A 15,971-nucleotide genomic window follows, 5' to 3' on the forward strand; every position below is an offset into this window, starting at 1 on the left:
CAAATTATAAGCATTTGCATTTTTATATTTTTTAGGATATAATATCACTATTACACTTTAGGGTTTATATAACAGTGATGTAATAGTGATTATAAAATTATTATTTTTATAATATTAAAATAAGAGTTGAAATTATTAAAAATAAATAATTTTTTTTATCATATCTATATGAGAAGAGGGAAATAATGGGATTGCTTATAATACCCTTAAGATTTTAAATTATTTTAATCATATTTAATTAATTATTTAAATAGTTGATAATTAAATAATATAATATTTATTAAAGATAATTAACACTAGAGAATAATAAAATATTAAATTATTTAATTTATAAAAATATATCAAAAATTAAATTATTAGAATAATATTACGATATCACATAATAAATTTAAATTTTAAAATTTTTATTGCTGTTTATACTTAAATTATTATATTTAATTTTTAATTATAATTTAAATTTATAATATATATAAATAAATAAAATTTATAAATATATAACGAGTTTGAAAATTAATAACACTAGTATATTGAAATATTTTAATAAATGATTTATTTTGTAACAGCACAACATTGTGTATGCATAGTAAAGCGAGGAATGGGCTATACAAGATGAATACGCAGGCCAATGATTTTGTTAGACCCGATTTAAGGCCCATTTAAATAGTTTTAATGAGAATAAAATTATTGTATAACAAATACATAACCCCACACCCACAAGATTTGTGCTGCTAACAAAACTGCTGTTGATATGTGTTCATGCACAAAGCGCCTATCATTTCTGTTACCTCATCTCAATGTTAGCTACAACGCAACTCCTTCATTAATCCTTATATATTCTCCCTTTCCCTTGTCTTCTAGCTTATGTATCACCCCTAGTAGTTGTCATGGAAAAGGAGCAGGACACGCTTTCCACCGAAATAGTTAACCGGGGTATCCAGGATTCTGGTCCTTATGCTGGATCTTTGAGTTTCTCTGTTAGGGTCCGGCGTGGATTGCCTGATTTTCTTAACACGGTTAACTTGAAATATGTGAAGCTTGGATATGCATATCTCCTTAGTCATAGCATATATTTTTTTACTGCACCATTTGTTATATTCATCTTCAGCTTTGTTTTAGGAAAACTCACATGGAAAGATTTCTATCCCAAATGTGATCACCTTGATGCAGTTTTCTTGTGTGGAATGCTGGGTTTGATTCTTTATCTTTATCTTGATTCAACTCCAAGGTCTACTTATTTAGTTGATTTCGCTTGTTTTCGTCCGCCCGATGAGCTCAAGGTAACTAAACTTGCATGCATATAATGATGCATCAACATCTAGTAATTGAATTAACATTGCTACAGATTTCCAGGGAAGAATTTATTGAATTGGCTAGGAAATCTGGCAAGTTTGGTGATGCTGCAATCGAATTTCAGCAGCAAGCTCTCAAGAATTCTGGGATCGGAGACGAGTCTTATATGCCTAGAGTAGTTTTCCGACCTGGTCAGGGAATAACACTCAAGGACGGGCGAGAAGAGGCAGCAACGGTGATGTTCGGAGCAGTGGATGACCTCCTAGCAGCCACGAAAATAAAGACCAAGGACATTAAAGTTCTGGTTGTCAACTGTGGGATCCTAAATCCTACCCCATCACTCTCAGCAATGGTGATAAATCATTATAAGCTTAGGCATAATATAAGTAGTTTCAATCTTGGAGGGATGGGCTGTGCTGCTGGAGTTATAGCTATAGATCTAGCTAAAGACCTTTTGAATGCATATCCTGGATCATATGCACTGGTAGTGAGCACGGAAGCAGTAACCTATACATGGTACACAGGCAACGATCCAGATATGCTTCTTGCCAACTCCTTCTTCAGAATGGGGGCTGCAGCCATGCTTCTGTCTAGTTGTCGTCTTGATCGGTGGCGCTCCAAGTATGAACTAAAGCAGGTATTCACTCTTCATCTCTATTAACTTGATCTGTTCTCAAGTTAATGAGTGATTGTAATGGCGGATGCAGCTGGTTCGAACCCACAAAGGGATGGATAACAGAAGCTTCAAAAGCGTACATCTGAAGGAAGATAGACAAGGAAGGCAAGGTCTCTCAGTGAGCAAAGATGTCATTGAAGTGGCAGGCCATGCTCTTAAGGCCAACATCACCACCCTAGGTCCTCTAGTTCTCCCTGTATCAGAACAAGTTCATTTCTTCACCAACTTGCTCTTCAAGAAAAAATCCAAGAAGCCTTATATTCCTGACTATAAGCTTGCTTTTGAGCATGTATGCTTATTAGCAACTAGCAAAATGGTCCTTAATGAATTGCAGAAGAACTTGGAGCTCACCGACGAGTACATGGAGGCATCAAGAAAAACTTTGGAGCGATTCGGGAACACTTCCAGTAGCAGTATCTGGTATGAACTGGCATACTTGGAGGCAAATTCAAGGATCAAGAAAGGGGATAGGATTTGGCAAATTGCTTTTGGTTCTGGCTTCAAGTGCAACAGTGTTGTTTGGAAGGCCCTTAGGAGCGTCGGCAAACCTGAGAGAAGTCCATGGATTCAGGAATCTGTCTAGAAAGAAACAAGCAACATGCTTAATTTGCTGTATATGCATGAAAAAACATTTCCAACAATATTGTTTTCAACAGTAAACAGCATAATTAACCAGACCCTGGTTTCTAGATTGCTCAAAAAAATTGAACTACATTCATGTTATTTCTGCAATTCTCTTAGTTATCATTACACCATATTTGTCCAAAAACCATAGGTCTAAAATTAGGATCCTTCAAATTTATAAAATCGTTAACCAAAACAGAATAAAACCTGCAGCCAAACCCAATAACCTTTGAGGGCATCCTACCATATGTTCAGTGCCTCCATAATACGGCTCTATCATTATCTCAAATCTGCAAGTTCCAGTTGATGGATCAGTTTTGGTAATCGTTGAAATGTTTTCAAACTTGCATGCACTGTCAAGCTGATTCTGCCTCTGATAGTAACTGTTCAATGCATATGAAATGTTCCCCCTAGCATCCATACCTCCACAAGATGTCCCATAACCCAGGCTTGTGCAGTCAGCAAGTCCACAAGCATAGCTCACACTGGGTGCCACATTTGGGTCATCAATCTTGGCTGATGACTTCATCACACACCATTTACGCTCCTGGTAACGAACATTTTTTCCTTCAACTAAAACTCCTGAATTCATGGTGCCAAGGTTAAGGGAGTACTTGGCTCTTCCATCAAATGTAAATATCCCCCAGTGCCGTTCAAAGTTCCCCGGATCAATGCTCTTAGAATCCTCATCAATCAAACTAAATAAATATGCATCAATAGGTCCAGGCCTCATTGGGGTTCCTTTCCCACCCGAAATATGTGACATAAAACCTTGGTTGAATCGTTGAGCATATTCTACGTTGGCATTTCTATCTCCATCAGTAGGCCACCCAATCTCTCCAACAATAATAGGCAAGTTTCCAAATCCATTCTTTTGCAAGGAATACGCAAGAGTATCATAATTAGCATCAAACATGTTGTAGTAAGATGTCCCACCGTCATTCACTGGGGTTGCATTTCCATCAAAGAAGGCATACTCGACTGGAAAGTTCGGATCAGAGTATAGACTTATGAAAGGATATATATTCACAGTAAATGGGGAACCACTGTCGCTCAAGAACTTGACAATGGTAAGCATGAGATCATGGATATCAGCCCGGAAGTCACCACCAGATGGGACACCAGTTGAGCTCTCGTAGACATCAGCATTAAGCGGGACTGTCACCTTTACTTGGTTGCTTAGCCCAGCTTTTACAAGGGCAGATTGAACATTCTGGAGAGCCGGGAAGGTTGTTTTGAGAAAGCTGCCATTGTATGTTTGCAAGAAAGGTTCATTACCTACTGCAACATATCTGTACAAAGATAACTTGTGTTAAGTTGCAACAATTAAATATAGAACAATCACAAGTCATATGTTTGCAAATTTACATGTTAATCCTGCATGAGTAAGAGCTAAAGCTACATTTAGAGGGTTTTTCGCCCTCCCATATAAGACAAGACAAAAAACTATATATATATATATGTCCACTTTCAAGCTTTGATATATTCCTTCAAATGTAAGTAAAGTTATCAATGAAGGGTGTATTAAGGATAAAGACTACCTATAACAGTTTTATCTATTTTTAGTATTTGAGTTATAGCTGTATACTTATCTTGTATTTAATTAGTATTAAGGATAAAGACTACCTATAACAGTTTTATCTATTTTTAGTATTTGAGTTATAGCTGCATACTTATTTTGTATTTAGTTAGTTGTAGACTTGTATTATATAAGTTTCTGTAATACGTTCAATAAATAATACAAAAACCCTTTTCTCTATATGGTATCAGAGCCGCAATCTGCTCTCACGAGTTTTCTGATCCAATTTTCTTAAGCTTTAATTAATGGCTTCGTCGTCTAATACTGTTATTCAATTAAATGCTCCAACGCATTTTCCAATTAAACTTACTCAGGAGAATTTTCCTGTTTGGAGAAAACAGATCCAATCAACCTTAATTGGTCTTGATTTACTTGATTTTATTGATGGTTCACGGGTTGCACCATCACAATTTCTTTCTGAAAAAGACAAAACAGCCAACCCAGCTTTCGCCTTATGGTTTCTACAAGATCAAATCTTGATCAGTGCTCTTTTAGGAAGTTGTTCCGATACTATTCAACCCTTGATTTCTTCAGCCAATACTGCCAAAGAAGCATGGGATCGGCTTCACCAGAGTTTTGCTAATGTTTCTCGTTCTAGAATTCTGTCCTTAAAAACTAAATTAGCACAGAACTTTAAGGGAACCAAACCGATTGCTGTTTTTCTCAATGAGATGAGGGCTATTGCAGATGAGCTTGCTCTTACCCAGAATCCGGTGAGTGATGATGACTTAATTGTTTATATTATCACGCGATTGGGAGATAATTACAGTCCCATAGTTGCTGCGTTAAAAGTTCGTGAAACCCCAATAACCTTTTCTGATCTCTTTGAAAAACTTACTGATCATGAACGATCCTTACAAGAAAAAGATTCTACAACTGTTTCAGCTACGTCACAAGTGATTGCTACTGTCAATTACACTCAACGTTCTGGAGGGCGTTCACAAAATCAGAATGACAATTATAATCGATCTCCACAAAACTCCAATTATTCTGGAAATCGACGTGGTGGTCGTGGTTCTTACTCTGGTGGTCGAGGTCGAGGTTCTTATCGACCTGCTGTGGTATGTCAATTTTGTGAATATACTGGGCATACTACTGCTGAATGTCGCAAATTGGCTCGCTTTCTTAAGGAGAATAATATGTCTTTGAAGACCGATACCTCTCATTCTTTAGCACCGATACCTGCAGTTAATGTTACTTCTGCTATGGCTGCTTCTTCTCCACAACAATGGTTGTTTGATAGCGGAGCTTCTCATCATGTTGTGTCGAATCCAGCTTCTTTGCAAAGCTATTCTGACTATGGAGGTCCTGAGGAAGTACAACTTGGTGATGGTAAAACGCTTGCTGTATCACATATTGGTTTTGTGCAAATTCCTGCTTACTCTAAGAATTTATCATTGCCTAATGTGTTATGCGTGCCTAATCTGTGCAAGAATTTGGTCTCAATTGCTAAGTTGTGTCGCACTAATCATGTTTCTGTGGAATTTTTTCCGTCTTATTTTGTTGTGAAGGATCTGTACACGGGAGCGTCTCTGCTACGGGGAGAGAACATTGATGATATCTACTGTGCAAGTTTTACCAGAGTTAATTCTCAACGTCCTCAGCTGAATGTTACTACTCGGTGTCTGTCTTTGCTTTCTGAATGGCATCACAAGCTTGGTCATCCCAACAATAAAGTCTTTTTGTTAGTACTTCGAAATATTGGTCTTCAGTCTATGTCTAAATATGTTTCTAGTTTTCATTGTACTTTCTGCTCTATGAGCAAGAGTCATAAATTACCGTTTTCTGATAATTCTTTTGTTAGTAATAAGCCTTTGCAACTTGTTTATTCCGATGTTTGGGGTCCTACACAAACATCTATTGATGGCTATGCATATTACGTTACATTTATTGATCATTATTCTAAGTATGTTTGGCTATATCCCATGAAGAAGAAATCTGATACTCATGATTTGTTTATCCACTTTCAGAAATTGGTTGAAAATTATTTTCACACTAAAATTGTTTCTGTGTTCACTGATAATGGTGGGGAGTATCAAAAGCTTAATAATCATTTTTTGTCTTGTGGCATTTCACATTATACAACACCTCCACATACGCCAGAGCATAATGGTACTGCTGAACGTCATCATCGCTCAATCGTTGAAACAGGTCTTGCTATGTTACAATTTTCGTCTTTACCTTCTAATTATTGGTCTCATGCTTTCCAGACTGCTGTTTATTTGCTCAATCGGTTGCCTTCGTCCGCTATTTCGTTTCAAACACCTTTCTCTAGATTGTTTGGTATGTCTCATAATTTTAAGAGATTGAAATCTTTTGGTTGTCTTTGTTTTCCATGGCTACAGCCATATAATAATTCTAAATTTCAGTGTCGTTCATTGCCTTGTATTTTTCTTGGATATTCTCCAACTCAATCTGCATACAAATGTTACGATCCAAAGGCTAATCGTTTGTATTTGTCTCATCATGTTCAATTTGTTGAGCATATTTTTCCATCTGAAACTTGCACTAGTTCTCATCAATTTACAGATTATTTTCGAGATGCTTCTTGTACAGGTTCGGCACAACAACCAAATTCATCACCTGTTGCACCAACTGCAGTTGCTTCGGTTCCATTGGCAATTTCTATTCCACGCGATTCTGATTTGTTGGTTTCAAGTACTAGTTCCAAATCTATTACAACATTATCAGCAGAATCTGATCAATCTGCCATGCCATTAATTAGTACTGAGACTCAACAAGTTGACCCTTTGATGACTGACTCTTCTACTGCTGATTTAGATTTGCCACTACCGATTATTTCACAAGACTCAGTTCCAGCTCCTATACAACGGCAGCAGCGACAAAGGAAGCCTAACTCAAAGTATTTTAATTCTTCTTTTGTTAATCTTACAACTAAATATCCTTTACCGGATACACTAGAGCCAAGAACAGTGAAACAAGCTCTGGCTAGTTCACTTTGGCGGCAGGCGATGGATTCAGAGTACAATGCTCTTTTAAAAAATAAAACTTGGGAGCTGGTTCCGAGAGACAAACATCATCTTATTAGTTGCAAATGGGTGTTTCGGATTAAGCGTAAACCGGATGGTACTATTGATAAGTACAAGGCACGTTTGGTTGCCAAAGGATTTCTTCAGGAACCTGGGCGTGATTATTTTGAGACATTTAGTCCGATTACAAAACCGGTTACAATTCGGGTAGTTCTTACTCTTGCAATTTCTAAAGGATGGCAGTTAAGGCAATTGGATGTAAATAATGCCTTTTTACATGGCACACTTTATGAAGATGTCTACATGCAGCAATCTCCAGGATATGTGCAACCTGAGTTTTCTGATTATGTTTGCAAACTGAAGAAGTCTCTTTATGGTTTGAAACAGGCTCCACGAGCTTGGTATCTTGAACTTACTTCTTTTTTGCTCAAACTTGGTTTTCGCAAATCAAATGCTGATGCGTCCTTGTTTATTTTTTCCTCCAATGGGATTACTGCATATTTTCTAGTATATGTTGATGATATTGTACTTACAGGTAATAACAATCATTTTCTGAATACCTGTGTACAGAAGCTATCTGCTCAGTTCTCTATCAAAGATTTGGGAATATTAAATCATTTTTTGGGGGTTGAAGTGATTTCTACAGCTGCAGGATTATTTCTTTCGCAACATCGACATATTGCTGATTTGTTAGACCGATTTGATATGGCTGGAGCTAAAGAGGTGAATACTCCTATGTCTACAGGAGACAAGCTGATCTTAAATGATGGTTCTAGTTCAACTGATTCCACCGTATATTGCCAAATTGTTGGATCTCTTCAATATTTGGTAATTACGCGTCCTGATGTTTCTTTTGCAGTGAATCGGCTGTCACAGTTTATGCATGCACCGACGCAAACTCATCTTTAAGCACTGAAACGTGTTTTGCGATATCTCAAAGGAACCATACATTATGGCTTATTTCTCAATCGAACTTCCACTCATACTCTGTCTGCCTTCTCTGATTCTGATTGGGGTGGTGTCCTTGATAATGGGCGGTCTACAACTGCTTATGTTCTATATCTTGGTTCTAATATTATCTCCTGGAAATCTAGTCGGCAAAAGACTGTCTCACGATCTTCTACAGAGGCTGAGTATAAAGCCTTAGCCAATGCTGCAGCTGAGGTATTTTGGGTTCAAAGTTTATTACAAGATTTGGGAGCACCAATATCACAACCAACAGTCCTTCATTGTGATAATCTTGGTGCGACTTACTTCTGCGCCAATCCAATCTATCATACTAGGATGAAGCATCTTGCACTGGATTACCATTTTATTCGCGAGAAAATTAATGCTGGACAGTTAAGGGTTCTTCACATAAGTTCAAAGGATCAAGTTGCTGATGTGCTTACAAAGGCTTTGGGAAGAACTCAATTTTGTTACTTTAGAACCAAGATTGGAGTCTCCGATGGTGCCTCAATCTTGCGGGGGCGTATTAAGGATAAAGACTACCTATAACAGTTTTATCTATTTTTAGTATTTGAGTTATAGCTGTATACTTATCTTGTATTTAGTTAGTATTAAGGATAAGGACTACCTATAACAGTTTTATCTATTTTTAGTATTTGAGTTATAGCTGTATACTTATCTTGTATTTAGTTAGTTGTAGACTTGTATTATATAAGTTTCTGTAATACTTTCAGTAAATAATACAAAAACCCTTTTCTTTATAGGGTGCTGTCTGAAGAAGCCCATCTTTTTACCACTATGGAAACTAATACTAATCATGAGTTATAGAAAGATGGATAAATCATTTCTGAAAAAGAAAGTTAAGAGGTACACGAATTTGTTGTATTATTTGATGTAGAACCGACAATACCAGCCATAGATATTAAAAGAAATATGCCAACAAATGATCTATCTAGTGCTTGATTAAAATACTAACTAAAAGGATATGTCTATTGCTGAAAATTTGATGATGCAACCTAAGGATTGCACTGGAATTTTCGGGACAGCTGTTAGAAATACAACCTCAACAATCAACATCAACTTTTTCGTATATGTGAATGATTGTAGTGAGTAAACCGAGGTAAATGGGTGATTTCCAACTGAAGGATTGAAATTATGAATCAACCTAAGAGGTTATTCTGCAGATTTTTTGGGAGATGGAGAATTCCACCAAGTGGTATACGGTGCAACATAAAGAATTCTATGAGACTTTTGTTAGTGGAGGAGCAGGACAGTAGTTAATACTCAGATATGAAGAAAGGAAAAATAAAATTTTTCAGGAAGCTTCTGAAGTCGATGATTGCCTTATCATCATAAAATAGGAGGCTGTAAAAGCCCTCGTTGATGACGATTAAGGATTGAAAATTTGATAACTTATTCATATCAGCCAAACATAGCAGCAGAGCGATCATCAAATAAACTTGGAAAAGTTTCCAGTGGAAGTCAAGATATATGATTCCAATGCCAGTAAAAACAGAAAATCACCAAAATAGATGCCATAAAGAAACAATTGGTAATGAAAACCCCAAGGTATTGTTCAATCCATAAAACAAAGTAGGAGTGATGTCAGAACAAGGGGGCAAAAAACATCACATCCTCCTACTGACATGTATACATGGATTACCCTTCCAGAATTTTTCTCTTTCAAAAGAAAACATAGTGCCAACTCCACTGCAATAATCAATAAATTTCAATTGAAAATCTCTTTTTTTATAGAAATGACTTTGCTTGGTTAAGCAGCAATGCATAAAGTGGGACCAGAACACGATATAAACAACAATTTAAAACTAACATTAAAAAGACTCTCAAAATCATCAGAGAGTTGCAGATATGAGTTAAACCTACTAAACTAAAAATTTCCCAAGTGTTGTAATTGCCTGTTAGTACCCCCTCAAACTACAGCAGTGCCTCACTTAACAAACACTACAATTTCTCACTTAAAGCAATAACATAATTTCTTTTTTCCCCTATTCTTAATGAGGGATCTAAAGAAACAATAGCAAAGCTGACCTGATATTGACATTATTAGTAGAGATGTGTGTGGAGACGTTTTTGGAAACCCATTTCTCAGCAGCCTTCATGCTGGTAGCCATAGATAAAAGCATGTCATTTGGGATTCCCACCATGACCTCAATATTAGACTTACCAAGGGCTCTCAGTGTATCATAATCTGCATCAAAAAGCTTAACTTTTTGGATTCCATTCTCCCTCAGGAGCCTCACCACAGTTTCTGGGGCCAGTGGATGCGATGCTTGTGTGCCCCAGTTGGCACCAATTCCACTCACTGTACTCACTACACAAAGTAAAGATATGGATGTTATCGCCACAGAGAACCACCCCATCTTTATTCTCTTCAAATCTGTTAGCCAGCTTCTACACAGTATAGCCCACTGGAACTGACTGAATCTTCAACCAAGAGTTTCTTTGGATGGTTTTAGACTACAGATTTATGAACAGAAACAAGCAAGAAAAAAAAATGGAAGTCTTTGCATTTCTTTTTGATTCAGACTTCAGAAACCAGATGAAGATAATTCCAAATACCAAAGAGAAGGATTTGGGTTGCCATGGAGATGTAAAGAGGTGAAGCAAGTAAACAAAAAGGAAAGAGCTGAGATTTAGAGAAAATTTTTCACATCAGAAATTGCAAAGAACCCATGTCTAACATGGCTCCAGAAATTGAACACGAGAAGGGAAACAGGGTGATTGAGTAAAGTAAATAAATTCAAGAAAGGAATAGTTGCAACTCAATAGTAGACCAAAATCATAGAAAAGATTCCTGAAAACAGAATAAAATACAATTATATAAGAAATTTCTTCAAGTTGTTGAGAATAAACAGATGGGTTAACTAAATGAGACTAGAGAAATGCCAATAGCAAGCAGAAAAAGAAAAAGAAAATGAAAAAGAAAAACGAAAGGAAAGTGAGGGAAAAAGAGAGCATGAGAAGAGGGAAAGTGAGGTAAAATGAGGAGTGAGAGGTGAGCTTAAGAATCTATCCAACTCATCCTAATCCAACCCATGTAAAAAGCCAGTGTCAGTTGGCAGCACATAGGCCTACACACCTTAACAAGCCAACAGCAAATAATGATAATGGAGCAGAAAAGAGAGTGAGAGGGAAATGCACAGTTTCCTATAAAAAGGCAATGAGCAGTGTGGTGCCTGCTAGTTCTGCCTTTGGCATCTTTGCCATGGTCAAACACAGTCATGCATGTTCTTTTGTTGGCTGCATCAGGTTATTACTTGCTACCAGATTTGTTCATGCTGGATGAAAGCTACTAATAATCGCTGAAAAAATTAATATATCAGGAGTACATTTTATTTTTATTAGTAAAGTTGAATTTAGAAAAATACGTATTACAATGAGATTTATTTAATTTATTTTTTATTTTTCAGTAGTTTTTTAATTAAAATTAAAATAATGATTTATATTTAATTTAAGTATAATAAATAAGTAACTTAAATATTAAACAAATTATAGGGTAAAATTAAGAAATTTAATTTCTCTTTGTTGCATAAAAAGTATTTTTTAAAAAAATATTTATCACATTTTTTAATGTTTAGAGAATTGAGAAAAATTAATTAATAACAAATATTTTTTAATTAAAAAAATTTAAATTATTTTTTATATTTTAAATTTTTTATTATATTTTATTTTTTAAATTAAAATTAAATAAATAAAAAATAAATTATTTTATTAAAAAATATAAAATTTATTTAATGTGAAATAAATAGAGCCTTAGAGTTAATAAATTTAGTGGAATAACGCCAAAATACTTTAATTATATATAAAGGATTTCAGGCAAGGGCTTATTGCCCTTGGAAAATCTGCCCTTGAAGGTATAAAATTATTTTTCAAAACATTAGTACGCAGTTATTTTAATAGATTATTAGTATTTTATATTTTTGTCCATACATGTAACTTATATGCTACATCACATCCTCACCCATCTCATTCATTTCCATTCAAATGAATTTTAAAATTATTAATTAAGTTTAATATTAATTTTAATCCACTCGACTTTGATTTAAGTTCAAATAAAATTATAAAGTGAGTTTAAGTTTAATTTCGTAATTAATTAATTAATTAAACTCAACATTAAAATATGTGAAATCATAAAAATACTAGAATGTAACTTTTTTCCTGTATTGACTCAATCAATTAAACTTTTCTTGATAAGTTAGATTTACTTTATTTTATTTAAATTAAATGAATCAATAATTTTTTAAACTATTAAATTAAAATATAAATATTTACAATAATTTATATTTATATTTTAAATTTTAAATTTTAAATTTTAAATTTTAAATTTTAAATTTTAAATTTTAATAATAAAGTCAAACATTTCATCATTAATTTTATTTTTATTTAATTTAGTTTTCCTGCTTATACTTGTAATAAATTAAAATGTTTGACTGTGTGTTAGAAATAGCGTACATTTATTTGTTTTTAGGATCGTTCTCCTTTTTATACCGTAAAAAGATAGATATAAATATAGTATTTTCTTGAAAAACGGGTGATGATATGATCGGCTACTTGATATTGAATATCGCCAGCTAATTAGGTTGGTAATCCCGCGATCTCTAGTAAAATAGGAATATGCCTGATAATAGTAACTCTGTGCCAAGACTCGGTCTATCGGGGGAGGGAGAGTTTTGACGATAGTTCGAGTGTTAAAGTGCCCGAGTCTCCTTTTTCTATAGCGGGACCACATTTTCCACTTGTCAAATTCTTACTACGTGACCCCTGTCCTGTAGTGACAGCTCATAACTTATTTTGGCGCGGATGTTATATAATATCAGAGATCCCCCTACCGGTTTTCGACTCTTTAAGTTCCAAGGTGTCTGTTTGCCTTTCTAATTTAGGACACGTGGTGTCGTTTTGCTTGTCTATTACCGCTTTATTTTCTACACCACATTCAAAGTTTTATCGACTATTTCACTGTATAAGAATCATGCTTTCTTCTTTTTGGCTCACAACAGTTTCTCATGGGAGAGAGAAGTGGAGATCCTTCTTTTTTTGTTCTTGAGGGTAACCAAATTTGTATAGAGGATATCATCATGGTCTTCGAAGAGCAACTAAAGGCAGATCTTCATGAAGGTGCAAGCATACTGCTTAGTTTTGTGTGCTAGCTGAAGACTACAACCATATAACGACCCAGAAACCGGACTGTTACCGGCGCTAGGATTCAGATCGACTTAAGGTCGTCGGAACCCGTAGCAAGCCTACTATGCATCCTGTGTACTTGATAAAATCCCATACATGATCATATATTTTCATAAAAATTTTTCATTTCATAAAAAGTTTTCATTTCATATACCAAACTCAACCTGTGCATGCATCATAAACTATATATACAAAACCCACACTAGAGCCCTCATCAAATGCTCTAGTATGATCAACATCGCATGCATCAAGTTTGGTTCAGCATAACTCATCATTAAAACTTTTACATAAAGATCATGATAAATAGGGATTACAAAACATATACTAAGGCCAAGCACATTTCTAATCCATAAAAGAAATTACATGTCCGCTCTATACTATTACATAAGCTATACCAGCAACTAAGCTGACTTTCTGCTCTATCTCTAATCCTGCAAACCTGGGGTTAGGGGAAAGGGATAAGCTACAAGAGCCTAGTGAGCAGAACATAAAAACAATTTAATAAACATATGCTCTCATGAAATGCATCACAACACAAACAATACACATCAAGGATGGACTTGTTACCAGTAACCCCCCTACATATTCCAAATCAATGCCATCGACGGAGCTCCTTAGGACTTCCTCTTAAACATATCATAACATATCCATAAATGCCAGGGCAATAGAATGGGCAGCCCTGGTCTTTCTCTTACATAGTGCTAGGGCGCGTAGAATGGGCAGCCCTGGTCTTCTGTATCCATCATAACATAACCTGCTCAAGGGCTAATGGGTCATCCAATATCCATCCACAACAACAGTAAATATGCAATGCATCATATTCGTGAATTCTAATGCAAACAACCTATTATATAACATGGTATTCGTGATGCATGAACATGCTTAAAAGTTTGATTACTTTAAAACAATAGATTAGTTTAGTTCTACTCACCTCTGGCTGACGCTCGACTGACAAGAACGCAGCTAGCCCACTGAAGGCCTCTACGGTCTCCCTGGTCCGATCCTACACAGGTGGATTCAAATGAGGGACCAACACAACTATTACATGACTCTAAACAACTCCCCAAAAACCCCCTAAAACATCACAAAACATGCATATAAAACAAGCAAAGGGAGGCTGGGCAGAGGACTTTCGGAGGCACCTTCGGCGGCCGAAGGTCCTCTACAGATCCGAAAGTCAGGGTCCTTCGGGGGTAGGTTTGGCGGCCGAAAGTCCTCCACAGATCCGAAAGTTAGGGACTTTTGGGGGTGGGTTCGGCGGCCGAAACTCCCTTACAGATCTGAAAGTGCATGCTTTCGGGGGCATGTTAGGCGGCCAAAAGGCTGCCTCCCATACAGGTTCGGCGGCCAAACCCTTCTTCGGCGGCCGAACCTGGTGTAACAGCCCGGCCCCTTTCGACCGGCCCTGTTACCGCTCACAGCCCGTGACCTTCCTCTGGGCCCAGCCACTGTGAGCAGCTCTTAACATCCCTTCACCCTCACGGGCTCCAGGCAGGATTTGTCCCTCGGGGGAGCCATTACGGCCCGCCCTAGCCCGAGTGGATTTGGCCCAATTCCTTCCTCTGGGAATTAGGTCGCCTCCCCCACTGCTCGAACCCTTGACCTCCCACTTTAAGGGAATAGTCTGGTGAGAGTGAGTACCAATTGTTCCAATAATGTAATACCCGGCTAGACTCCGGTATCGGAATTCCTACCGTCCGGTGGAATCTCGGATGTCGGAAGCCTCTAGTAGGGTAGAAACATGTTTTCATAAAATGTTTTAAGGTATTTCATGGTTTTAAGTATGAAAATTTAATGAGTTTTTGCATGAAAAGTCTTTGGAGGAAAACCCAGGTTCGGCCGCCGAATGTCAAGTTCGGCCGCCGAACATGCATGCGTTTTGGAGGCACGTTAGGCCCCCGAAAGCATGAGTGAGGAAAGTCCAGGTTCGGCCGCCGAAACCCAAGTTCGGCCGCCGAACATGGCATGCATGCGGAGGCACATTCGGCCCCCGAACGTGGCCTGGCCAGCCACTATAAAAGGGTCCCTTAGCCGAAAACGGGCGAGCTTTTCCCCATTTTCGGCCAAGGTGAGCTTTTCGCCGCCCCTCACCAATCTTTGATGTTTTTCCTCTAGATCTTTCAAGTTTTTCACTTGTTTTAACTTCATTTTGAAGATTGGAGCTTTTGAGCAAAGTTTTGGAGCTTTGAGGTTCAAGAACTCGAATCTCTTCCAACTCCAAGTTTGGTCGCCTCTACTCTCGATTTTCAAGAGGTAAGAGTCGATCTCTAGCTTATGTTATGTTTTAAGTAAGTTTTATGAAGTTCATGGGGGTAGAATGCATGTTTAGGTCATAGTTATGTTTATGGGTTTTTGATGTGATTTTGAACAATGTGGCATGTTTGAAGTGTTGTAGTTGGGGTATTTGATAGTTTGAGACCCCTAGGTGTGATGTATGATGTGTATGCATGTTTTAGAACAAGTTTATGCATGATTGGTTAGTTTTGGAGGCATGAATGCATTAGGGAGCCAAGTTTATGCCCTTTGGCAGAAACCAGGTTCGGCAGCCGAAGGAGCTTTCGGCCGCCGAACATGGCTGGGGAGGCAGGCCTTTCGGCTGCCGAAGTTGCCCCCGAAAAGAGACTTTCGTCTCTGTCTGGGACATTCGGCCGCCGAAGGTGCC

At 37.0% G+C, this 15,971-nt stretch overlaps 2 protein-coding genes across 2 annotated transcripts; one reads left to right on the top strand and one right to left on the bottom strand.

Moving 5' to 3' along the window:
* Positions 1-738: 738 nt before the first annotated feature.
* On the top strand, positions 739-2,557 carry LOC110609377 (3-ketoacyl-CoA synthase 15). The gene is made up of 3 exons (XM_021748917.2): positions 739-1,277; positions 1,343-1,927; positions 1,998-2,557. The coding sequence occupies exons 1-3, from the start codon at positions 885-887 to the stop codon at positions 2,547-2,549; spliced, it is 1,530 nt and encodes a 509-aa protein (XP_021604609.1). The 5' UTR covers positions 739-884; the 3' UTR covers positions 2,550-2,557.
* Positions 2,558-2,631: 74 nt separating this feature from the next.
* LOC110609378 (glucan endo-1,3-beta-glucosidase 6) lies at positions 2,632-11,252 on the bottom strand. The gene is made up of 2 exons (XM_021748918.2): positions 10,157-11,252; positions 2,632-3,882 (listed from the first exon to the last, which is right to left on the bottom strand). The coding sequence occupies exons 1-2, from the start codon at positions 10,486-10,488 to the stop codon at positions 2,766-2,768; spliced, it is 1,449 nt and encodes a 482-aa protein (XP_021604610.1). The 5' UTR covers positions 10,489-11,252; the 3' UTR covers positions 2,632-2,765.
* Between the last annotated feature and the right edge of the window lie 4,719 nt (positions 11,253-15,971).

The sequence above is a fragment of the Manihot esculenta genome, chromosome 2 (genome assembly GCF_001659605.2).
Source record: "Manihot esculenta cultivar AM560-2 chromosome 2, M.esculenta_v8, whole genome shotgun sequence".
Classification (NCBI taxonomy): domain Eukaryota; kingdom Viridiplantae; phylum Streptophyta; class Magnoliopsida; order Malpighiales; family Euphorbiaceae; genus Manihot; species Manihot esculenta.

Excerpts from the sequence above, each read along its gene's own strand:
- LOC110609378 (XM_021748918.2), bottom strand. The coding sequence starts at position 10,488 with ATGGGGTGGTTCTCTGTGGCGATAACATCCATATCTTTACTTTGTGTA. Across the intron at positions 3,883-10,156 it reads ACTAATAATGTCAATATCAG|ATATGTTGCAGTAGGTAATG; the intron begins GTCAGCTTTGCT and ends ATCTTTGTACAG.
- LOC110609377 (XM_021748917.2), top strand. The coding sequence starts at position 885 with ATGGAAAAGGAGCAGGACACGCTTTCCACCGAAATAGTTAACCGGGGT. Across the intron at positions 1,278-1,342 it reads GTCCGCCCGATGAGCTCAAG|ATTTCCAGGGAAGAATTTAT; the intron begins GTAACTAAACTT and ends ACATTGCTACAG. Across the intron at positions 1,928-1,997 it reads CCAAGTATGAACTAAAGCAG|CTGGTTCGAACCCACAAAGG; the intron begins GTATTCACTCTT and ends TGGCGGATGCAG.